Source organism: Pelodiscus sinensis, unplaced genomic scaffold (genome assembly GCF_049634645.1).
Source record: "Pelodiscus sinensis isolate JC-2024 unplaced genomic scaffold, ASM4963464v1 ctg81, whole genome shotgun sequence".
Lineage (NCBI taxonomy): Eukaryota > Metazoa > Chordata > Testudines > Trionychidae > Pelodiscus > Pelodiscus sinensis.
In genome coordinates this window covers 417325-441840 of record NW_027465987.1, presented here as the reverse complement: position 1 = coordinate 441840, position 24516 = coordinate 417325, and the positions used below count along the sequence as shown (strand labels likewise).

The 24516-nt window shown below is 46.9% G+C and overlaps 1 protein-coding gene across 2 annotated transcripts in view; it reads left to right on the top strand.

Annotated features, from left to right (window-relative positions):
* ZNFX1 (zinc finger NFX1-type containing 1) overlaps positions 1–24516 on the top strand; it is a 49935-nt gene that overhangs the window by 7402 nt on the left and 18017 nt on the right. For both annotated transcript variants that reach the window (XM_075917720.1, XM_075917721.1), the window contains exons 3-10: positions 3786–5618; positions 6875–7006; positions 7276–7424; positions 7704–7847; positions 9328–9445; positions 9758–10008; positions 10144–10283; positions 10582–10736. In XM_075917720.1, the coding sequence (XP_075773835.1) occupies positions 3786–5618; positions 6875–7006; positions 7276–7424; positions 7704–7847; positions 9328–9445; positions 9758–10008; positions 10144–10283; positions 10582–10736 (2922 nt within the window). The remainder of the gene's footprint in view (positions 1–3785; positions 5619–6874; positions 7007–7275; positions 7425–7703; positions 7848–9327; positions 9446–9757; positions 10009–10143; positions 10284–10581; positions 10737–24516) is intronic.

The following is a 24516-nucleotide window of genomic DNA, read 5'->3' as shown; positions in this document are numbered from 1 at the left end:
ATAAGTTGAAAAGGATTGGTCTCAGGACTGACCCTTGGGGGACACCACTAGTTACCCCTCTCCATTCTGAAAATTTACCATTTATTCCTACCCTTTGTTTCCTGTCTTTTAACCAGTTCTCAGTCCACGAAAGGACCTTCCCTCTTATCCCATGGCCATGTAATTTACACAAGAGCCTTTGGTGAGGGACCTTGTCAAAGGCTTTCTGAAAATCAAGTATACTGTATCTACTGGATCCCCCTTGTCCGCATGTTTGTTAACCCCTTCAAAGAACTCTAATAGATTAGTAAGACAGGATATCCCTTTACAGAAGCCATGTTGACTTTTGTCCAACAAATTATGTTCTTCTACATGCTTCACAATTTTATTCTTTTCTATTGTTTCGACTAATTTGCCCGGTACTGAAGTTAGACTTACCGGTCTGTAATTGCCAGGATCGCCTCTAGAGCCCTTTTTAAATATTGGTGTCACGTTGGCTACCTTCCGGTCCTTAGGTACGGAAGCCGATTTAAAGGATAGGTTACAAACCACAGGTAATAGCTCAGCAATTTCCCATTTGAGTTCTTTTAGAACTCTTGGATGAATGCCATCCGCCCCGGAGATTTGTTAACATTAAGTTTTTCTATTTATTCCAAAACCTCCTCTAATGACACTTCAATCTGGGACAGTTCCTCAGATTCATCACCCACAAAGGACGGTGCAGATTTGGGAATCTCCCTAACGTCCTCAGCAGTGAAGACTGAAGCAAAGAAATCATTTAGTGTATCCGCAATGGCTTTATCGTCCTTGATTGTTCCTTTTATATCTCAAGCATCTAGGGGACCCACAGGTTTTTTAGCAGGCTTCCTGCTTCTAATGGACTTAAAAAAACATTTTATTTCTTTTTGAGTTTTTGGCTTGCTGTTCCTCAAAATCTTTTTTTGCTTTTCTCATTACATTTTTACACTTGATTTGACAGTGTTTATGTTCCTTTCTATTTATCTCACTAGGATTGGACTTCCACTTCTTAAAAGATGACTTTTTGTCCCTCACTGCTTCTTTTACATGGCGGTTAAGCCACGGTGACTCTCTTTTTAGATCTCTGCTATGTTTTTTAATTTGGGGTAAACGTTTAAGTTGGGCCTCTATTATGGTGTCTTTAAAAAGTTTCCAAGCAGCTTGCAGGCTCTAGTCACTGTGCCTTTTAATTTCTGTTTAACTAACCTCCTCATTTTTGTGTAGTTCCTCTTTTTTAAATGCCAGGGTGCTGGACTGCTGAGGTGTTCTTCCCACCACAGGAATGTTAAATGTTGTTATGTTATGGTCACTATTCCCAAGCGGTCCTGTAACGGTTATTTCCTGGATCTGATCCTGCACTCCACTCAGGACTAAATCGAGAATTGCCTCTCCCCTTGTGGGTTCTTTCACCAGCTGCTCCAAGAAGCAGTCATTTAAGCCATTGAGAAATTTTATCTCTGCTTCTCTTCCTGAGTTGACATGTATCCAGTCAATATGGGGATAATTAAAATCCCCCATTATTGTAGAGTTCTTTATTTTGGTAGCCTCTCTAATCTCCTTCAGCATTTCAATGTCAGTATCACTGTCCTGGTCAGGTGCTCGGTAATATATCCCTACTGCTAATTTCTTATTCTTGGAGCATGTAATTACAGTAAGACTCCATTGGTCCGGCATCTGATGGTCCGGCATCATCAGGAGCCCGGAAGTGCTCCGGGCAGCCGGACCATTGGAGCTGCTCTGCCCCCGTCTTCCCCGATTCAGCCGCTGCTGAAACTGACCAGAGTCAGCTGCTGGTCAGTTTCAGCAGCGGTTGACTTGAGGACGCCTGGGGCATAGCAGCTGGGGTGCTGCCAGGTTGGTCTGGTAGCACTGCCCCTTGGCGCTGTGGGAGCAACCCGGCAGCACCCCAGCTGCTCTGCCCCAGGCGTCCCCAAGAGCAACTGAGGTGCTGCTGGGTTGATCTCGCAGCGCCAAGGGGTGGCGCTACCGGACCAACGTGGCAGCACCCCAGCTGCTATGCTGCAGGCATCCAGATTCAGCTGCTGCTGAAACTGACCAGCGGCTGAATGGGGGATGCCTGGGGCAGAGCCGGACTATCGGAAGGGGGGGCTATGAAGGGACTGGGGTAGCATCCCCCCCACACCACCCTAGATCCCTCATAGCCCCCCCTTCTGATAGTTCGGCATATCTGATAACCCAGCACCTCCTGGGTCCTAAAGGTGCCAGATTATCAGAAGTTTACTGTACTATCCATAGCGATTCTATGGAACATGTTGATTCATTTAATATTTTTATTTCATTTGATTCTACATTATCTTTTACATACAGTGCCACTCCGCCACCCACCCGGCCTGCTCTATCCTTTCGATATATTTTATATCCCGGTATGATTGTGTCCCACAGATTTTCCTCATTCCACCAGGTTTCAGTGATGCCTATTATGTCTATCTCCTCCTTTAATACAAGGTACTCTAGTTCACCCATCTTATTAGTCAGACTCCTAGCATTTGTGTACAAGCACTTTAAAAATTTGCCACTGCTTATTTGTCTGCCCTTCCCTGATGCATTGGATTCCTTTGTATGCGGTTGTGTGTCTGCTCTGGCCCATGGTTTGTCCTCTCCCCTCCTCTCTTTCTGACTACAGCTTAGAGAATCTCTATCAATGGATTCTCCTCTAAGAGAAGTCTCCTTCCGATTTACGTGCATCTCTGCACCAATCGGCTTTCCCCCATCTCTTAGTTTTTTAATCTCTTTAAGATCTTATAATACATTTCTCACAAGGACCCGAGCCAAATTCATGGTTCATTTTGGTCAGTTTCTCAGTCATATGATTTTAAAAATCACAACTTTCAAGATTTCAGCTTTTTAAATCTGAAATGTCACATGGTTGTAATTGTAAGGATCCTGAGCCAAAAGGAGTTGGAGGGAAGGGGTTACAGTGCTGCTGTTGGTGGCGGCGCTGCCTTCTGAGCTGGGCAGCTGGAAAGTGGTGGGTGCTGGTGCCCAGTGCAGACATAAGCATAGAATGGTATGGTATTTCCACCTTTGCTTACAGCTGGGCACCTGGCCAACAGCTGCCAATCTCTGGCTGCCCAGCTCTGAAGGCAGTGCAGAAAGGGTGGCAATATTGTGACCCACCTCCGACAACCTTTCTATCCCCCCTGCAACTCCCTGGGTCAGGACCCCCAGTTTGAGAAACGCTGGACTCCCATGTGAAATCCGATTTTCTGGCTGATAGATTCATAGTTTAATTGCAGTGCTAAACTCTAGGCTGGGCACTTTCCTCTGGGCCTGCTGAGAAGCTAGTGACCTCAGTATAATTTCTACTAAAAGTACAGTGGGGTGGGGACAAGACTAACAGAAGATGGGGTGCTGTGGCAAAGAGGGCTCCTGCCTCAGGGATGGCCACTGCTGCTGCTCTGGTGGCCCTGAGGGCTGCAGTAGCTGCTCCACTGACCAGGGTTGACTCAATCCCCCCATCGCTCTGTGGCTTCAACCTTGGTGCTGCTGCTCCGGCAACTCTGGTGCTGACAGCTACTCCAGCCCTGCTACTGCAGACATCACTGAGGTCCTGGAAAACTATGGAATCCATCACTGACCCCAGCAGAAAACATACTGAGGGTCCTGGTGTGTTCTACAACATGATGCAAAATGTATGGAACATGCTGATGCTGGCAAGTGTGGTGCCATGGGGAGTGGTATTATCCTAGGGAACATTGTGTCAGGGCGCAGGTTCTCTAAGGAGGCGTTCTCTCTAAATATCTTGTTTTCTTCTTGTTTTCTTGTAGAGCATCGAGATGCTGGCTTGCCGCAAAGAGGCAGAAACCAAGCAAATAATGCACCAGGCTCCCCTCGAAGAGGAGGAGCCCAACCTGGAGGAAACCCCAGGGCTAATGATCACTTTTTTCCCCCTGGGGGGAGAGAAGGAAGATACCGTGGTGCAGGACGGTATCCCAATCGAGGAAGGAGAAACCAGGGTGGACAAGCCAATGATGGACCCAGAGGGCAGTGGAATGAGCAGGAAAATGAGGCCAGAAGAAGAAGAAATGAGAACCAAGATGGTGGCAGGGGCAGAAGAGTCCACCCTTGTGAGAATCTTCATTTCCATCAGAATCCTGTCCCAGGAGGTGCTCAGTGCCAGGAGCCCAATGGACAGTCTCAACAGGTTAGGAGAATTGGCTACAAATTCCTGGAAAGTCTCCTTCAGAAAGACCCCTCTGAAGTGGTCATCACGCTCACGTCCAGTTCAGGGCTCAAGGAGCTTCTGTGTCAAACATCCATGAAACCCAGCTTCCTCCAGCTCATCTGCCAGGTTCTTAGGAAGGCTTGCAGTTCTCGAATGGACCGCCAGAGTGTCCAGCAGCTCCTGGGTGTGGTAAAGGAGTCAAATTTCCTCAAGATCTGCCTGCCCCAATATGTGGCAGACATGATGACTGAAGCCATTCCAGCTGTACGACATCAGTTCCCTGAGCATATAAACAACATCATCTCACTCCTTCAGGACCTGGTGAGCATTTTCCCAGCCAGCTCTGTGCAGAAAATCTCCATGCTGATGTCTATCCTGCCAGCATCTATCAATGCCTTGAGAGCTTCTGGAGTGGACATTACAGAACAAATTGAGAAGAACCTGGAAAAAGTCCAGACCCTTATTCAGCATCTGCAGGAGAAGAGGCGTGAGGGCACCCTAAGGGCTGACAACTACACCCTAGTGCAACCTCAGGTTGATGGCCAGGAAGAAACCTACCGCACAATGGCCATCTACCCCACATACAATGAGGTGCATCGCGATGAAAAGCCCTTTCTTCGTCCCAATATTGTCTCTGGGAGATATGATAGCACCAGCGTTTACTTGGACACTCATTTCCGGCTCCTCAGAGAGGATTTTGTCAGGCCTTTAAGAGAAGGCATCCTGGAGCTTCTGCAGAGCTTTGAAGATAAAGGTTTGAGGAAAAGGAAGTTTGATGACATCAGAATCTACTTTGACACCCGGATCATCAGCCCTCTCTGCTCCTCATTAGGCATTGTCTACAAAGTCCAGTTTGACACAAAACCCCTGAAGTTTGTGCGATGGCAGAATTCCAAGCGCCTGCTTTATGGGTCTTTGGTCTGCATGTCTAAAGACAACTTTGAAACGTTCCTTTTTGCCACTGTGTCCAATCGTGACAGTGCAGACCTCTCCCAGGGCATCGTGCAGCTGTGCTTTAATGAGCACAGCCAGGCACTGCTGGCCGAGGTCCAGCCCTCTGACTCTTTTCTCATGGTGGAGACAACTGCGTACTTTGAAGCCTACCGACACGTGCTGGAAGGGCTGCAGGAGATCCAGGAAGAAGACATCCCATTTCAGAAATACATTGTGGATTGTGATGTGTTGGTGAAGGAGCCAGCATACCTGGCAATGGGCAGCACCTATAACCTTGCTCCTCTAATAGAGGAGCCTTCTCCAGCTGAAAAGGAAGGGGTCCTGGTGAGCTCCGACAGCTTGAGAAGACGGAGGGTGAATGTTCTAGACCCCAACCAGTGGCCTTCAATGGAAGCCTTGAAGTTAGACGAGTCCCAGATGCAAGCCCTGCAGCTGGCACTCACCAAGGAGCTGGCCATTATCCAGGGGCCTCCTGGGACTGGTGAGACACATTGCTGCTTAGACCTGCACTGCTGGGCACCAGTTAATACGTTCTCTTAAACATCCCTTTACCCAGCCCAGTCGAGTAAGCGCTAACAGTAGACACATGTCTGTCGGCCAGCTTTCTGCACAGGCTGGGCTCAGCTGCTGCTCCTGGCCTTTGTAGGCAGAGAATGAGCAAGTAAACACAGGTTTGTGCAATGAATAGGGAGCCTTTTCATGGAAGGACAGGTGCTTGGCTTGTTCGGAGGGGAGAGGCTGGCCCTTCATCTCTGACTCCTGGACTTGGCTGGGTTTGGGCAGGCACAGAGGTGAGAGTCCTTTTGCTCCGCATAACCAATGTGGAGTCCCTGTCAGCTGCAGTGGTGACCAAGCATTGGTCTCAATGAGTTTTGCATGCTTGGAGCTCAATTACTGGTGCCTGCATAACTCCACTGCAGTTTAGGTTATGTGGGATAGTGACCTCATTCCCTTTTTCTAATTTGCTAAATCATCAAATATCAAGATTTGGCCCAAAGCTAAATGTGACCAGGCATGCATGTGTGTGTGCGTGTGCATGTGCGCACAATGGTGCTCTGTTAAATCTGTGCCTGAGTCTTTGGGGGAAAAGGCTTTTAGCTCCCATTGTACCATGTGTGTGGCTGAGCTGATACCAAGGTGTCTGTGTGGAGCTGCATGGTCCTGCTCTGCATCTCATACGCGTCCTTAGACTCGCAGCACACATTTAAGCAGTCAGTTCCTAGTCCTGTCATGATTTGCATTGTTGCAGTGATGACTGCAGACCCTTCCATTATAGTTGGGGTAGAGAAATGGCTTTTGAAAATAGAGTATTCCAGTATGGCAGGTGCGAAGGAGAGCAGAATCTTGTCTGAGTGATTGAGAGACCTCTTGTTCTAGTGTCTGAACCTTGTAGACGTTTTATTTCTCTGACACCTAGAGACCCAATCTCAGATCAGGGTTGTATTGTGCATATACACACAAAGGCAGTCTGTGGCCCTACTGAAGGCAGGGGAGCTGGAAATAGAGCCCAGCTTACCTGCTTCCCAGTCCAGTACTCTATGTAGTGGCCCACATTGCCGTTTTACTGGTGGGTAACAGACTGAGAGAGATGAATTGACCTGTGCATGGCAACACAGGCAGTCTGTGCAAGAGCTCTGAATGGAGCATTCAGATTAGACCTTGTACCCTGGTCTGGTGAAGCCTGATTCCAAGACAGCACATGGTTTTCTGATTGATGATTCGGGGCTTGTCTTGCAGGGAAGACCTATGTGGGTTTGAAGATTGTTCAGGCTTTCCTGACCAACCAACAGGTGTGGCAAAGTGCTGTCCAGAAGTTTCCCATCCTTGTAGTCTGTTACACCAACCATGCACTGGATCAGTTCCTGGAAGGTGAGAGGGTCTGTGTGGTATGGGGTGGAGATTACGATTCAGCCTGTTCTACTTTGGGCTGGAACTGGCTTTCTTTGAGTCTGGTGTTTGTATTCACTCTACTCCCTGCTGCTGTGCAGGAAGACGGTTCTGCTCCAGATTGGTCTGGCCTTTGGAATTCCCCGCTACAGGCGGGGCGCTCTGAAGTGGATGGAGGCATGCGGCCCTGCGCTCCCCACCCCAGAGAGATCAGTGTGGCTCTTTCATGCTAGTACTTCTTTCATGCTCAGGAATCTACGCCTCTCAGAAGAGTGGGATTGTGCGAGTCGGAGGGAGAAGCAGTAGTGAGGTCCTGAAGCAGTTTACTTTGCGAGAGCTGCGTAAGAAGTGTGAGTTCCGCCGCGGCCTACCCACGCACCTCCGCAGGGCCTACATGAATGTACGTATATGGCTTTGTTGGAAAATTTCTGGGGCAAAGGCTGCAGATACGGTAGTTAATCAGTGTGGGGAAGTACAGTTGTTACCCGTCCAGGCCCACTCCTCTCCATATCCCCCTTTAATCTCCGTCTCATGCTGAAGCCCATCTGTTGAGTCTCCCATTCTCATTTGCTCTTCAGCCCTGACTTTTCCGTATGCTGTTGCTTGATGCTTTTTTCTCAGAGCTTGGATTTCTAGAGCATAACTCCTGAAAGCCTTGCTCTGTTTTCCTTTTGCACAGATAACCACCGAGATGAAACAGTCAGAGCAGGAGCTGCGTGAAGGAGCCCGGCACTTAGAGTGCACAACCTATGGAGTGCTGCACGAACGCCACTTGGCAAGACACATCGCCAGCCATCACTGGAACAGCCTGATGAATGGCCTGGTAAGAGCAATCCTGGCATTCCAGGCCACTACCCCAAGTGCCTGGCTCTACCTCTTCTGTGCGTAATCCTTAGATACAGGGATTCAGTGCTAGCTGCTAGGAAAGTCCCAGCCATTTCCAGCAGGCCTCCCTGCTTGCAGTGAAGTACTAGTTTCACTAGTAAGGCTACAAGTTGGTCACAGATTTATTTTTTTTTTAAGTTGACCTCTGTGACTTCAGCCCCAATTGGCAGGGCTGAGGCTTCTGTGGTTAATTGCCTGCGAATTTACTAAAAATGTGAACCTCACTTATCAGTGTCCTGAGTGTTTCATGGCTGCAGAATTGTCTGTTGAAAAATGGTACTCTTTATACTTACCCTTAGGATGCAGACAAGTCTCCCCAATTTCCCTTGAATATAATTGACGCAGGCAGCCTAAAACAATAGCTCTGACGTCTGAACTATGCCTTTCATCTCAGTAGGCTTCAAACTGTGAAACTGCCAGAATTCACTTTCTCTGCTGACTCTGTAAGTGTAAGAGTTGAATGTGTCTGCTGACCTCCAGTGGATGCAGTGGGATTCCTGGTTGACACCAAGCACCAGTGGGGAAGAGGACTCAGCATGTTCTCAGGGGTTAGGGAGCTCCCCCACTTCTCAAAACCTCAGTGCCCTTCCTGTTGTCTTAGGCACCAAAATCCTCAGCTGTCCCCCAGCTGCTGCCAAATCCTTCCTCTGCCCTCCTGATACTACGATGTGGTTTCTCCTTGGCAGCGTAGAGGTCTGAGGCAAACAGGCTGGAATGGGGCATAGTAAAATAAACCAAATTTGAAGTGACCCTTTCAGCTTTATTGGTCTGAAAATGCTTTGCCTGTGCCTGTGACTAGAGCATTGCATTAGCTAATCTGGGAGTGGGCAGGCTTGTGCAGAGTCCCAGTGGCAGAACTCTGGGCAGGATCAGGATTTAAAAGGGAAACGTCTTTTTCTTGGGTTTTCCTCTGTGAAATTGGCAGCGCTCTGTTTGGAGTGTCAGCTTTTCCCCGTGGAGTGTTTCCTCTGTGGATCTCACCTAGCCACAAGGAAGAGAGGAGTTACTGAAGCAGTATGTGGCTGCTAACCCATCAAGATTGGAACCGGTCCTAGGGTAGAGAGGGGTGTGTGTGTGAGGGGTGGGGGGGAGCGCTGGTGTAGGACCAGAGACTGCTTTAAACTCATACTTTGAAATGACCTAGATTTCAGGCTATTTCCGTCATTCTCAATATAAAACACCAATAATGAAAGGAAATTGTCCTATATGAAATTGGTAAAAATCTTGATTTCTGAAGGTATCTAAAGCTGCCACAGATTTTCCCCTTCTGCTGCACTGAGGCAGCAGGCTGGTCTTGCTGACCGATGAGGGTCTGGCCTTACCTAAGCTGCCTCCGTGTGTGCATATTGAAGAGTGTGGGATGGTTTGGCTTCACACTGCTGCACAGGCCTTGCTGATTGATTTTCTCATTGCACTAGGATGATGAGTGGTTTTGCTACAAGGGCTCAAGGAACTCGATGATTCTGGAGTGGTTGGGCCTTGGCGTTACTGTCTTCACCCAGAGTGGTGCAGAGAACCCAGTGGCTGAGAATGCAGGTAAGAGGCTCACGCCCCTGTCAGGTGTGAACACAAGTGTATATCCATGCATGAGCCCTGTGGTCAGGGAGTGACGGGATGAGCCAGGAGGCACTTGGTGATGGGGAGGGACTGTCTAACACGCTCTGAGAAGTGCCCAATATTGGTGGGGAAGGGATGGGAGAGAATAGTTTGAAAAGTACCATGGATAATTAAAATCCCCTCATGCCCCTCCCTACCGCTGTATTCCCAGCCTTTTGCAGTGTCTGTCTTCCCTGTCGCTGCATTGCCCTCCTACATGAATTCATGTGTGGCTGGGTGGCTCTCTTGTAGGTGGCCAGCAGGAGGGAGAGGAGGAGCAGGAAGGTGAGGAGGAGGAGGAACAGCTGGTGGAGATCCCCGAGGAGGCGGACCTGATTCAGGCAGACCGGGTGATTGAGGAGGAGGAGGCAGCCAGGCCTCAGCAGAGGAAGGAAGATGAGACGGGTGCTGTGATGGAACTGGCGAATATGCTGCTGGCCATTAAGCTGGAAAAGCAGGGCCAAGGGGCAGCCCAGCCACAGCAGGAAGCCATGGAGTGGGAGGTAAACACACATGGCCTGGGATTGGGCAGCTTGTTTCTTTGCTCTCTTGCTCTATCAGGACAGGGAGGGAGTGATGCTATTAATCTGAGAGGGGCAGAGGTGAGTATGACTGTTTGACGGGACGTCTTCCTGCAGATGCAACCAGCTCAGAGGAGGAAAATGAAGCAGAAGATGAAAGCTGAGCTCCGTAAACTGAATGCGATGACAGATGAGGAGGCAGGGGCTATTCAGAACCTGTGGCAGCTGGACCTCAGCTCCCGCTGGAGGCTCTACAGGTAACAGTGTTCTGGACTGTGGTGTGAGGCAGTGCCTGGAGACTGCCTGCAGCTCGCATGCTTTCCTAGCTGTGGAAAGTATCCTATTCCCATGGCAATAGTTGAGCTCCGCACCAGCTCTGATGGATTTCTCCTCTTGCGCTCTGTGGCAGAGTGTAGGCTGTTGTCCCCATTTGACAGATGGGGGAACTAAGGCACTAAATGGTTTGCCCAAGGTCACATGTGCAGTCTGAGTCACAGACTAGTGTCCTAAGCACTGGACTTTCACTCCTCATTTGTGGATCGTGCCCCTTTCCAGGCGCTGGCTACAGATGTACCAGGGAGAGATTCGACGCAAGATCCTGCAGCATGAGCAGCAGTACCAGGGCGCAGCAGAGAGATTGGCAGAACTGAGGCAGCAGGAAGATCTCTGCATTCTCAAGGAGGCCCTGGTTGTAGGGATGACTACTACAGGTGAGTGGCATTTGGGGAATAACCATCACAGCATCCCAAGTCAGTTGAGGGACACGGCTCTCAGTGGGCTCCCATCTCCAGGAGTGATCGGGGGGGGAGGGTGCGAAAAGCCACAAACTGGGGAAGCTAATGGGAGTTTGAGGTTGAAGCAGTGAATTCTCTGCTTGAGGGTAGAGGGTCTTGGTGAGTGGTGGTGACTTGCTCACTGTATAGGCTGAGGAGCTGGTCCATGGGCCTCTGACTTAGCAGCTCCGACAAATCTGTCTGATGATGTCTTGGTAAGGGCCCTGTACCTTTGAATTTTTCGCCCTTTGATCAGCCCCTCATGTGAAGTCTCTGCTAGTAGAAGGTGGAGCTAAGCAGGATAAAAAGTCAGTTGTTTGGCAAATTTGTGAGCCTCAAACGGGCAGCTGAGTTTCAGAGGGAGTTTGACGGGAGTGCAAGAGGCTTTTCTTCTATGTACAGTCCAACTCTCAATTATGTGATGGCCTGCAGTGGAGCAGCTGTGACCTGCCCTGGATAGGCCATGTTTTTTTCCTGCCTGAAGTCAGAAGGGACTTACTGTGTAGGACATGGAAGCTGGTGGCTGTGCTGGAAGACTAGATTCTTGGATTGGAAGGGCAAGTGCAGCCATTATGCAGCATCAGGGAGGGTTTCATCACTGCTCCAGATTCAAGGAAGAAAGGAACTGGCCACCAGGGAGTCAGTGGAGGCTTGGCAATTCATAACCATTGGATGCAAGAGGATGAGACAGCATGCTGCATGCAGAAAGGTGAGCTGTGTCCATCAGGAAGATGATGACCAGGCCAAATTCCACACAGCAAGAGGTTTTCAGATTACACCAGGTATTCTGTGGAAACTGTTGAAAATCTCTGAAGATCCAGCAGGTGAAGTACAATAGAAAAATGTATGGATACCACCTGTGGATGGCTGCTCAACAGGCAAGAAAAATAGCATGCCCACGAAGGTGTTCAGTCGTCCAAGGAAGAACTAGACAAGCCTTGTTGGGAACTGTATCCTAAGGAAAATGGATAGCACATTTTTGCAAGGGTGGATGACAACAGGATGGTATGCTGCTTCCTAGGAACAACGACATGAGACATCACTTCAGAGTAGATAGGCTTCGGAAGATAGCAGGGATGGATCTGCTAATGACACTGCATTGTAGAAGATCGTAGATTATGAATGGCTTCAGGGAACTTGGGTTCTGAAGGAGAAGAATGTCAAATGATCTCGGAGATGCTTCCTCTTTCATAAGTGAGGAAAGAGAGAAGATGCTGGGCGTGAACTGCTAGGCAGGTTAGTGGTGGAAGGTAGTTAGTCTTTGGTTTGTGAAATATTGGTCCACCTTCTTGGGGGGAGGAGGGGGCACTGTTCAGTTTGGATTTAGATTGGCTCTGCTTCTACTCAAATGGAAGCTATCTTAAGCACAGGCTGGCTAGAGTAGTAAGTCATGTGTTAAACTGTACAAAAAGAAGGTGGAAAGAGGGCCCAGATGAGCACTCATTCAGCACAATCACGATTAGTACAAAATTAATCAAGAAACCAACAGACATGAATAGAGGAAATTATAAATGGTCCCTACAGCAATGCTAGGTACCTGACTAACAATAAATAAGGAATTAGAATTGCACATTTCTTAGCAAAATTTTAACCTGGTTGGTATTTGGTGGGATGACTTGAATGACTGAAATGTTAAAATCAATGGCAATAACTTGAGGGACTGAGTGGGAGTAGTCAGTCGAAAATGACACAATCTGAGTCACTGACATCTTGGAAAAATGATCTTGAATGCTTATTGTTCAGTGTCCTAATCGATCTAGCATAAGAGAGGGTGTTATCTGGTGTCTGCTAAAGACCACAAAGTCACAGTAGGGAACAGGATGTTTAGCTGTGTGAGGACTTAAGGGCAGGAAAAATATTCTTCTAATTTATGGGGGACTTCAGACGGGTAAGTGACAGATGATGGAGATTGCATGCTGTCAGTACTAAACTATCCTTGGAATTACTAAATACTTTATAGATAATTTCTGATCGTTTAAAGTGCTGCACCCAACATGAGGGAATTCTGTATCTTGACAGATAAAGGCGAATTGAATCACAGAACTAAAAATTAGCAGTAGTGTAGGTACAGATGTCATTGATCCACTGGTCCGGTGCTCTCGAACAGTCTTTGAGAGAACCCCGTCACTGTGCTAACCCCCATCAGGTGTCATGCTCAATGGGCTGGCCTCTTGGGTCGTCATCTCCTGGGATTGAACCTCAAAACCTTCAGCACACCTGTTTCATGCTGTGAGATCCCCTCTGTGAGTTCATCTGAATTGGACACCTGCAGAAGACTTGCACACCCACAGGGAGCGATGTACCCCCAACTTAATTTGGAGTGACTCTAAGCAACAGAAGAATTTACTAGATGTCTGGTACACAGGGTAGAAAGTCCTTAGATTAGCACAGAGAATAGAAGAATTACAGCAGAATCCATCTGGGTCTGTCCAGAACCCCACACTCTTAGCCTCAGTTCAGAAGAGACTCCTGCTTCTAGCAGCCCACCCTTAACAATCCCCCTGACCCACCTTAGTTTAGTTTTTTTCCCCAGGTAAAAACTTCCTCGCCTGGCTATCTTAGCTCTTTGTTCTCCAGCTGGTAAACATTTCTGGTTTTCTGCAGAGGTCTCATTTTCTTCTATGAATTTCCAGGGCAAGGGAGCCAAGCACCAGTCATGTCTGGAGCTCTACAAAGAGTAAACAACAGTAGTTCTTTGAGTGCTGTCCCTGTGGGTGCTCTAGTGCGTCGTCATGCCAGGGACTGGAGATTTTTCTAGCAGTGCCCGGCTGCACTGCACATGCGCCATGGTGCCTTCTCGTGCCGTTGGTGTCCATTAGGTGTGCGCAGTGCTGTTCCCTCAGTTCCTTCTCTACTGTCCTCAGTGGCAGATGGAGCTTTGTTGATTCACCCTTTCCTCATCTAAAAAACCAACAAAATGTGTTAATTCTCCTTAGTTTTCTCCTTCAACTCCTACTTAACGCACCCCCCCCCCCCCCCCCAAAAAAAAGGTTCTTCGGTGTTCGTCACGTTGTTTTTCCCCATGCCTGGCTCTCCAGGCTTCAAACCTTGTGATTCTTGCTGGGAGGCTATGCCAGTCTCAGACGAGCATGCCTCCTGCATAAGGTGTTTTGGGGAGGCCCACTTGATGCAGAAGTGTGCACGCTGCTCGAGTCTCATGGGCAGAGCATGGTGCGACTGAGCCAGTAGACTGAAGATCTACTTATATGAAAAATTGCCTCAGTCACCGTGTGACGACGACCCACCCTCCCCTCCGCAGAGGCAAGGAATCAGTCAAGTCAAGAAGTATGGACAGAGGTTGTCCCTCTACCTCATCTGACAAATCGAAAGCGAAAACCTGGGTTTCCCTGGCGAAATTGCTACCGCTGGCACCGAGCTCAGCTAGCGTGAGTGTAGGCGATAAGCCTGGCACCTCTGGCACGGCACTGCCTGAATACATGGTGCCGCAGAAGAGCTCGTTCAGAGTCCAGGCAGAAAACATTGGCTCCTATGGCACTGGTGTAAAAAGGGCCGGAGGCGGTGATTGAACTGCAGTTGTCCAGTTGATGATGTGCCCATAGCAGGGGACTCTCCAGCTCCTGACCAACCCTTCAAATTTGTTGGTTAGATGATGAAGGCTGGAATGTTGTGGGTTGCCGTCGGCGCTGAGGTTTGCACCATTGCAGTCTGTGTTCTGTCTAAAATTGTATTGAGGTTGTTGTCGGCACTGCTCCCTAGGTCTCAGATCAGTTGCATCGGCACCTCTTATTAGGTGCTGTGCACATGCCAAGAGTTCTCAGAGTTGTACTAGAATCCTCCATGGAGTGTAAGACTTCATCTGTTTTTGCGGCAAAAAGGTTAGTTTTATTGAACAGGAGGTCTTCAATTTTGTGATGTAGCTCCCTGGGTACACCAGCTGCCTGGAGCCACAAAGCCCTACGCATGACAATGGCGGTTACAGTGGTGCGCGCTGTGGTGGCGGCCACATCCATAGCGGATTGTAATGCAGTGCATGAGCTACTGTGCCCTCCTGCATAATACTCAGGAATATTGGCCTTTTGTGCTCTGGCAGGAACTGGAGGAGCTCTTGCAGCGTGGAGTCGTTTGTATAATCGTAGTCTGTGAGGATGGCAATATAGTTAGCCACCTTCAATAGGACGGTCGCCAATGAGTATACCTTTCTGCAAGCTCTTGTGCTCTTTGTCTTGGGGAGTAGATCTCATGTTTGGTGTTTTGGCTTTGTGTCTGGCTGAGTCAGCCACTTGGGAGTTAGGTGGTGGGTGTGAAAAAATGAAGTTCATGCCATTAGGTGTGATGAAGTATATACTGTCAGCCCTCTTGCTGGTGGGCGTAATCGACGCTGGAGTCTGCCGGATATTATCGGCAGGGTCCATGACGTTCTCATCCATGGGAAGTGCGATCCTTGAAAACGTCAGAGGAGGCAGTGCATGCAAAAGTCTGTACTGTTTACTTGTACCTCTTGCATGTCATGTTCCTGTGCTAGTGCTACCCCCTTGAAGAGTTCTTGGAATTGTTTGGAATCATCCAATGGTGGTAGGAATGATGGCTTCATCGGGTGGTGAAGGGGAGTTGTGTAATGAGGATCTGTCTTTCCCTTCTGAGAGGGAGTCCTCCCCCTCTGATTGTGAACTGTCTTCTCACTCAACATCACGGCAACGTTCTCCGGGCATGGCTCCTTCATAGTTCCAGAATGCTAAAAATACCTGCTCAGAGTAAAATAGATATTAATCAACAGTAGAAAAGAATCCATGAGGAAAACTTACCTGTACGAGTGGGCGAGGTTCTCTGAGTGGATCTAACAGAACCATCCCATGCCACCCAACACCACGCCCATCCCCACCATGTTAGACTACCTATTGGAACTAAAAGAAATGGGCTTCTCTTTCAGTACTATTAAGGTTCATGCAGCAGCAATAGCAACTTTCCATAGAACCAATGATGGCACTTCATTCTTTTCACACCTGCGTGCTAAACACTTCCTTACAGGTCTCGAATTCTTTTCCATCGTTATGGCCTCCATTTCCCATCTGGGACCTGAACCATGTCCTCAGAGCTTAACTAAACCACCCTTTGAGCCTATAGCAACTTGCTCTTGGCTATACCTCTCCATGAAAGTAGCCTTTCAGGTAGCCATCACTTCCAGCAGGAGAGTCGGGGAGCTAGCAGCACTCATGGCAGAACTGCCGTATGCGGTATTTATCAAGGACAGGGTAACCCTTCAACTGAACCCCAAATTCTTACTGAAGGTCCTGTGTCCTTTCCACATTAACGAACCCATGTACTTACCTGTATTCTTTCCCAAACTGCACGCCAATCCATCTCAAGTGGCATTATACACCCTGGACATTCAAAGAGCACACTCTTTCTACCTAGGTCAGGTAAGACCATAAAGAAAATCAACCAGACTTTTCTTATTCACTGAACAGTCCAGAGGTCAAGCTGTCTCCTCACAAAGAATATCCACATGGATCTAATCTTGCATCCATGCTTGCTACATCATTCGCAACGAGCAGCCACCAGATACCATCACTACTCAGTCTACCAGAGCGGTTGCCTCTACAACAGCCTTCCTCAAAAATATGCCTTTAGAAGACATTTGCAAGGCAGCCACTTGGTCATCCAACCACACTTTCGCAAAACACGATGCTCTCTCCTCTGCGATAGCTTCATGCATGGCGGGTGGACAAGCAGCGCTATCCTCAACTGCACTAGCAAGGGCTCTTAACCCTCTCCCTGACACGACTACTGCTTTGTAGTCACCCGGAGTGAAGCATCCACGGGAACATCACTTGAAGAAAAGAGAGTTAATCTCCCTGTGCAGTAACGAGGGTTATTTGAAATGTGTGTCCCCATGTGTGACCTACTATTCTCCCTCCTTCTCCTACTTTGGAGCCTCTTCTGGGGCTGTAGCCAGCATAGAGAAGGAACAGAGGGAGCTGCACGCGCCTAACGGACACCAACAGTACAAGGAGGCGCCATGGTGCACACGCAGCAGTGTGCTGCTAGAAAAATCTCCGGTCACCGGTGCGAAAACACACCAGCACCTAGAATGGAATGCCCATCTCAAATACTCACCCTGTGCAGTAACGGGGGTTAACTCTTCCCCCCATTTCCTCCCCCCCCCCCCCCCGCCTAGTAACCATGCAGCACATAGGGGAAACTAAGACACCCAGTACTGTGTTCATCCAGTATATTATGAAAAATTCCTTCTGTTACACCAAGTGATCATAACTTGATCATATTTATTGTGTGGAAACAGAATAAAGTCTAAACTTTAAAATAGCCCATTTTCACAGAGATGAATGAGCCTAATCAGTTGGGAAGAAATTAAACTGAAAAGTGAATGATAATTGGTAATTGTTTAAGAACATTTTACTGGATGCAGAAAAGGCCCCATAAGACAGACTGCCATAGTGATGAAAAGTTCCATCAGGCATAGAGGGGAAATGAAGGCAGCTATACATTTGTACATAAATAAATTCAAATAGAAGAAAGGAAAATATCTATTAATAAATCAGAAGTTAGGAACTCTAGAAAGCCGATAAAGCTAAGACATGGAATCAGAGAATATCGATAGAAAATCATAGACCTATCGAGAAATTGATGGCTACCAGAGTTAGGCACAACAGGGAAGAGATTTTTATTCTTTCAGTGGCTCAAGATCCTGCAGGGATTAACAGGGTTGCTCCTTGAGCCCTAGGAACTGGGTAAAGGTGTGTGTCCCTACAGTGTGGACCGTTCCTAGGACTCAAGGTGCAACCCTGTTAATTTAAACACCCACCCGTACCCAATTCTTAGAGCTCTGGCTACAATTTCCTGTCGGTTTTGCAGGATTTTTAGCCACTGAAAGAGTCTTACACAGTAATATCCTTATCCTCTATTTATTGACAATTCCCAAACAAGCAGAATACATGTTAAGCACACAGTGATATGCTCACCAATCCTGGTACAGGCAGATTTCCCCTCTTGGCCAGGCAATATCAGTCTCTCTGGAGCTTAACTGCTGCACGTCATGGTCATGCAGGAGAATCCTGGCAGCTTTTATCTTCGGTGGGAGGGATAGCTCAGTGGTTTGGGCATTGGCCTGCTAAACCCAGGGTTGTGAGTTCAATCCTTGAGGAGGCCGTTTAGGGATCTGGGGCAAATCTGTCAGGAATGGTGCTTGGTCCTGCTGTGAGGGCAGGGGACTGGATTTGATGATCTCTTAAAGGTCCCTTCTGGTTCCATGAGAGGTATATTTAGGCTGTGTCTAGGAGGCGAGTTCTTCTTCCAGGTCTTCCACCTTCTTCTTGGAATTCCTTGCCTCCCTTTGGTCTTCTTCCAGCTTTTTGCTTCTTTCCTTCTGCTTCTGTTACTTTCAGTCTTCTTCTTGGTCTCCTCCTTGGACCCCAGTTTATATAATGAAACCTGAGTCCTACTTAGCTATACCATAACCAGTTATTTTAGCATGATTTTACTAACCAATTATAACAAAACTACCTAACCAATCATTCCCCATCACCTTACTTGTAACCTATCCTTTAAATCGGCTTCCGTACCTAATGACTGGAAGGTAGCCAACGTGACAGCAATATTTAAAAAGGGCTCTAGAGGCGATCCTGGCAATTACAGACCGGTAAGTCTAACTTCAGTACCGGGCAAATTAGTCGAAACAATAGTAAAGAATAAAATTGTGAAGCATGTAGAAGAACATAATTTGTTGGACAAAAGTCAACATGGTTTCTGTAAAGGGAAATCCTGTCTTACTAATCTATTAGAGTTCTTTGAAGGGGGATCCAGTAGATATAGTATACTTGGATTTTCAGAAAGCCTATGACAAGGTCCCTCACCAAAGGCTCTTGTGTAAATTACATAGCCATGAGATAAGAGGGAAGGTCCTTTCTTGGATTGAGAACTGGTTAAAAGACAGGAAACAAAGGGTAGGAATAAATGGTAAATTTTCAGATTGGAGAGGGGTAACTAGTGGTGTCCCCAAAGGGTCAGCCCTAGGACCAATCCTTTTCAACTTATTCATAAATGATCTGGAGAAAGGGGTAAGCAGTGAGGTGGTAAAGTTTGCAGATGATACAAAACTGTTTAGGATAGTCAAGACAGAAGCAGACTGTGAGGGACTCCAAGAAGATCTCACCAAACTGAGTGATTGGGCAGCAAAATGGCAAATGAAATTTAATGTGGATAAGTGTAAAGTAATGCACATCGGGAAAAATAACCCCAACTATATGTACAGTATGATGGGGGCTAATTTGGCTATGACAAATCAGGAGAAAGATCTTGGAGTTATTGTGGACAGTTCTCTGAGAACTTTCACGCAGTGTGCAGCGGTGGTCAAAAAGGCAAATAGGATGCTAGGAATTATTAGGAAAGGGATTAAAAAATAAGACCCAGAATATCTTACTGCCTCTGTATAAAACTATGGTATGCCCACATCTTGAATACTGTGTACAGATGTGGTGGTCTCACCTCAAAAATGATATTTTGGCTTTGGAAAGGGTTCAGAAAAGGGCAACTAAAATGATTAGGGGTTTGGAACGGGTCCCATCTGAGGAGAGGTTAAAGCGACTGGGACTTTTCAGTTTAGAAAAGAGGAGACTGAGGGGGGATATGATAGAGGTCTTTAAAATCATGAGTGGTGTGGAGAGGGCCGATAAAGAAAAGTTATTCATTAGTTCCCTAAAAAGAAGAACTAGAGGACACCAAATGAAATTAATGGGTAGCAGGTTTAAAACTAATAAAAGAAAGTTCTTCTTCACACAGCGTGTAGTCAACCTGTGGAACTCCTTGCCAGAGGAGGCTGTGAAGGCTAGGACTGTAATAGAATTTAAAGAGAAGCTAGATAATTTCATGGAGGTTAGGTCCATAAAAGGCTATTAGCCAGGGGATAAAATGGTTTCCTTGGCCTCTGTTTGTCCGAGGCTGGAGAGGGATGGCAGGAGACAAATTGCTTGATCATTGTCTTCGGTCCACCCTCTCTGGGGCATCTGGTGTTGGCCACTGTCGGCAGACAGGATACTGGGCTAGATGGACCTTTGGTCTGACCCAGTACGGCCGTTCCTATGTACTTGAGTTACACATAGCAAAATTAATTATACAGCAGACAGAAACAGTTACAAACCAGATAGATCACACAGTCAAACAATAGGGAAGTGTGATGACAGTGATCATAGAATGAGGATTCCACAGCCTCAAGTATGGATAAGCAGTTTCTTGCCAGACAGAATGGTGTGACTTAAGTTTTCTTTACCCGTCTTGAGATCTGTCTCTTTATCGTGGCGGCGGCTATCAGGACAAAGTCCCCTTCTCACAGCCTGGGGTGACGCTATTTTAGTGCAATTGAGATGGAATGTGAGTGTGTGACTCCAGGCCTTACAGCTAATGGCTGCTGCTCCTCAGTCTGGCTGCAGAAGGCTTTGGCTGCCAGTATGGCTTCAGGCCTTCCAGCATGGTTCTAGAAAAACCATATTGTTACAACAGGGCCTTCTCCCTCTCCGCTGCTCCCAGGGCTGGGGAGGCTTGGGCAGGCTGCTCCTGGGGGCAGGGAGGTTCGTGCTGTGCAGCCTCTTCCCTCCCTGCTGCTCTGGGGGTGCTGGGGCATGTACGTGCGCTCTTTTCCCCTCCCCATGGTGGGGGCAGGGCTGCGGGTGGGGCTGGGGGTCTGCCTCCCCCTAGAAACTTCTCATGTCTTCTCTGTGACACATGGTGTGGTGGATTCCTCTTCTTTTATAGTAGTACTGTGTATAGGTCCATCTGTGGTCGTCAGCCTAGTGTCTCCTGAGGCATTTCCATCCAAGAGTTGCAGCAAGGGAGCACTTCAAAAAATCTTTAGTGCATCTACTAAGCTCATACATACAGATAAAGGTTCCAGCCTCTTTTTGCTTATCCATACTTATCCTCACTATTTTAGGGGTGCTCCACTTCTCATTGGCTCTTAGCTTTTCTTTTTTCATTAATGTCTGTCAATCAGTTACCTGAGGGATTTGAGGTTATTGCAGAATGCCTCCAAATGTTACTATCAGCCATTAACTAGCACTTGCAGCATATTTTGCTATCTATTGCTACATAGTTTCTGGAACATCAGCACTTAACACATCTCTCAAAGTAATTTTATGCTTTACTGGTACAGGATGGCAATCTGTTTCAGATCTAAGGCCTTGAGTGACTAAGCTGATCATCTTCCAGGCCTGAGGCCAATGGGCATGTATCACAACATTAATGAATACTTACATTTCACTTCTATATCCTTAATATCATCTTCCAGGCCTAAGGCCTATGGGCCCTGTGTCACTTACATTACACTTCTATATCCTTAAGAGCTTTTATTCTTGGCTACAAGTTGAATAAGTATTGTATGTTCAATAGGATTGCCAGGTGTCAGTCTGGCATTTGCGGCTTCTATCTGGTAAAAAAAACAAAAAACAAACAAAACAAAAAAACCCATGTAAAATGTCCGGTATTTTCTGTTTTTCTCGGATGGAAGGCCACTTGGGACATTCTTCCCCTGCCACGTCTGGTGGGGAGCGTGGGGATTTAGAGGCACCGTGCCCTTTGTGTGTGTGTGTGTGTGCGTGTGCGCGCGCGCGGGCGGGGTTGTTTTTGTTTTTTTCCCCTTAATTTTGGTCCCCGTGTATGTGTGATGGGTTTTTTTTGGGGGGGGAGGGGGCATAACCAATTTTTTTCCCCACCATGTTTGGTATTTTTCGTGAAACTGTTTGGCAACCCTAGTGTTCAAGGGAAAAACACATGTAGCCATATGATGATGAAATACTTCCTATCCCAGCAGTACATCAGAAGGCTGTTAAGCAGTAGCTACTAAAGTTAGACATTTAAATCAGCACATCTGGATAGCTTACATCCAAACATTTTTAGAGATGGCTGAATGGACCAGTAAGGTTAATTTTCACTAAATCTTGGAATGCTGAGGAAGTGGCAATAGGTTACAAAGAAGTTATTGTTTAACCAATATTATAAAGAGGTAAATACAAAGACCTGAAAAGATCAAGTTAGGATCTGTCTTTCACATATGTGTTCTGAGGAGGCTAAATGTAAATGAGGAATAACCATTGAGTAGATGAATTTGTAATGCTCCAGTGCTTGTCCAGTATACTTACACTTCCATAAGGCGTCTGACATGGTTCTGTGTATTTTGATTAGAAAACCAGGCTGATAGAAAATTAGTGTAAAATGCAATAAATAGATTAAAAATTGGCTGAATGGTCTCCATAAGAATGGCCATACTAGGTTAGACCAAAGGTCCATCTAGCCCGGTATCCTATCTTCTGACAGTTGCCAATGACAGGTGTCCCAGAGGGAATGAATAGAAGAGGGAATCATCATGTGAGTCTTTCCTGTCACCCATTTCCAGCCTCTGGCAAAGAGAGGGTAGGGACACTATTCCTATCCCTTCTGGCTAGTAAGTATTGATGGACCTAACTTTCATGGATTTATCTAGCTCTTTTTAAAACCCGGTTAACATCCTGGTCTTCACAACATCCTCTGGCAAGGAGTTCCACAGGTTGACTGTGTGCTGCGTGAAGAAAAACTTCCTTTTGTTTGTTTTAAAACTGCTATCTATTCACTCAAAAAGGAATGGTAAATGAGGAATCATTGAGTATATGTGTTTTTAATGGGGTCAAGGGATCATTTCTTGGTCCTACTTTATTTAACATTTTTATCACTGGTCTGGGGCAAATATATCCTCACTGATCAAGTTGGCAGATGCTCCAGAAATTGTGGCAATGGTAAATAATGTAGACTACAGATCACTCAGTGTGATCTGGATCCTTGGTTAAGTTGGGTGCAAGGAAGCCATATTTTAAGTGTCAGGACTTATGTATCTGAACAAGTAACTCAGGCTCTGTGTGCAGGACTGGAGGGGACTATCTGGAAAAGACTGGAAAGTCATGATAGACAACCAGCTAAACATGAGCTTTCCAGTGCAATTGTGGCCCAAAGGGCTGATGCACTGCATGGATGTATAAACAAGAAAATATCAAGGGGGAATTAGTAGTGTGTTAGTTCTGCATTTGGCACTGGTGCCTCTGCTATTGGAATACTGTGATCAGTTCCAGTGATCACAATTCAAGAAGGATTCATCAATTCCCAGGCCAAAAATGATCACTGTGACCATGTAGTCTGACTTCCTGTATAGCACACCCAGTCTTGACTGAAAAAAGTCAGTGATGGAAAACCCTCCGTGCTGGTTGCTAAATTGTCCCAGGGATTAATGACCTCTTTTCCCCCAAGTTGCCTTCTACCTATGTCCTTGTTTGTGAGAACCAAATCCAGAAAGGCTTCTCTCCTAGTTGCTTTCTCCAGCTTCAATAAAAAGTTGTAGCCAGTGCACTCCATGAATGTTAGATGATCTATGCTCTGCTCTATTATTTTCCCAAAAGCAGGTGGGGAAGTTGAAGTCCCCCCAGCAAGTGGTTTGTTTTAGATGATTTTGTTGTTTTAAAAACCATTAAAAAACCCCCTCTAACATGTCTTCCTAATTAGATTATCTGTAGTAGACACCTATACTGACATCACCCTTGTTTGTTACTTTTTATCCTTTCCCTGAGGTTTTCAGCAGGATTCCTTCCCACTTCCCTCTCCCCCTCTGTGCAACAGTATACATCTTTGATACACAGGACCACAATGCCTCCCTTGTTTGTCTGCCTGAACAAGCTGCTCTCTCCTATACTAATCTTCCAGTTATGTGACTTTTTCCTCCATGAGCAGTTTGGGTAGTTCATGCCGAAGGAGATGGTTAGGAACGTGGTAGAAGCAAAGATCCTAGACCGCACTTAATGCCCATTTGTGGTGCTTCCGCAGGGGTAGTGAGGCCCCTCGCTACCACCTGCCCTTCACATGAGGGAACCTTGTCTGAGCCTCCTGGGGCAGCCTGACTGCATCAGCCACAGCCAACATAAGCACTCTCCTCTTAGCCTACACAGGTTCCACTATGCCTGTGCAGGTTAGTCCAACCCTTGTGTCTCCCTTGAGGGCCCTGCTCCTGATCTAGGGGATACTCAGAGGACCCAGATTCTTTGCTCCCAAAGGAACAGAACACTTCAACTTGCTGCTTACACACTGGATCACACCTCTGTTTAATGGACAGCACTTTGCTTTATAGCAAAAAACAACACAAAGTTGATTGAACAAAGCTAAGAGGTGTAATGCTAGCAAGCAGAAATATTGCAAACAAATGGTTACAAAGAAATAAAACCATAATGCATTCCAGAGCTTTATTTAACAACATGCCTTCTGTTTAACCTGGTGTCCTCAGTGTGTTTCAAGCAGGATGGCTGAAGCAATCCTTTCTCAAATCCAAGCCTGCTGTCTACTTGTCTTCCTACATAAGCGATGCCTGCTCCTTGCTCTGCACTCCTCTGTCCTCACCCCTATCCTGTTCACCTCTTCCTGTTAATTTCCTCTCTTGAAGTCCCTGAGTTCTCTTTCTTAGCATTTGACTTATGCAAACAGATCACTGTTGTAATTCCCCATATACAGAAGTTTATCAGAACTCTGGTCACAAAGAACATCTCTCCCCCCCCCCCCCCCCCGCCCCGCCCCACATTCAAAACACAAATGTAGAAAAATCCATTAATACCAAGATGCCATTCAGTGTTTATCCACTGCATTAATAAAGCATATCATATCCCAGTTCCTTATGCCTAAATTAACTGCTCAGTTTTTCCATATAGAAAATGAAGCTGAGTGGAATCATTATCCATACTGT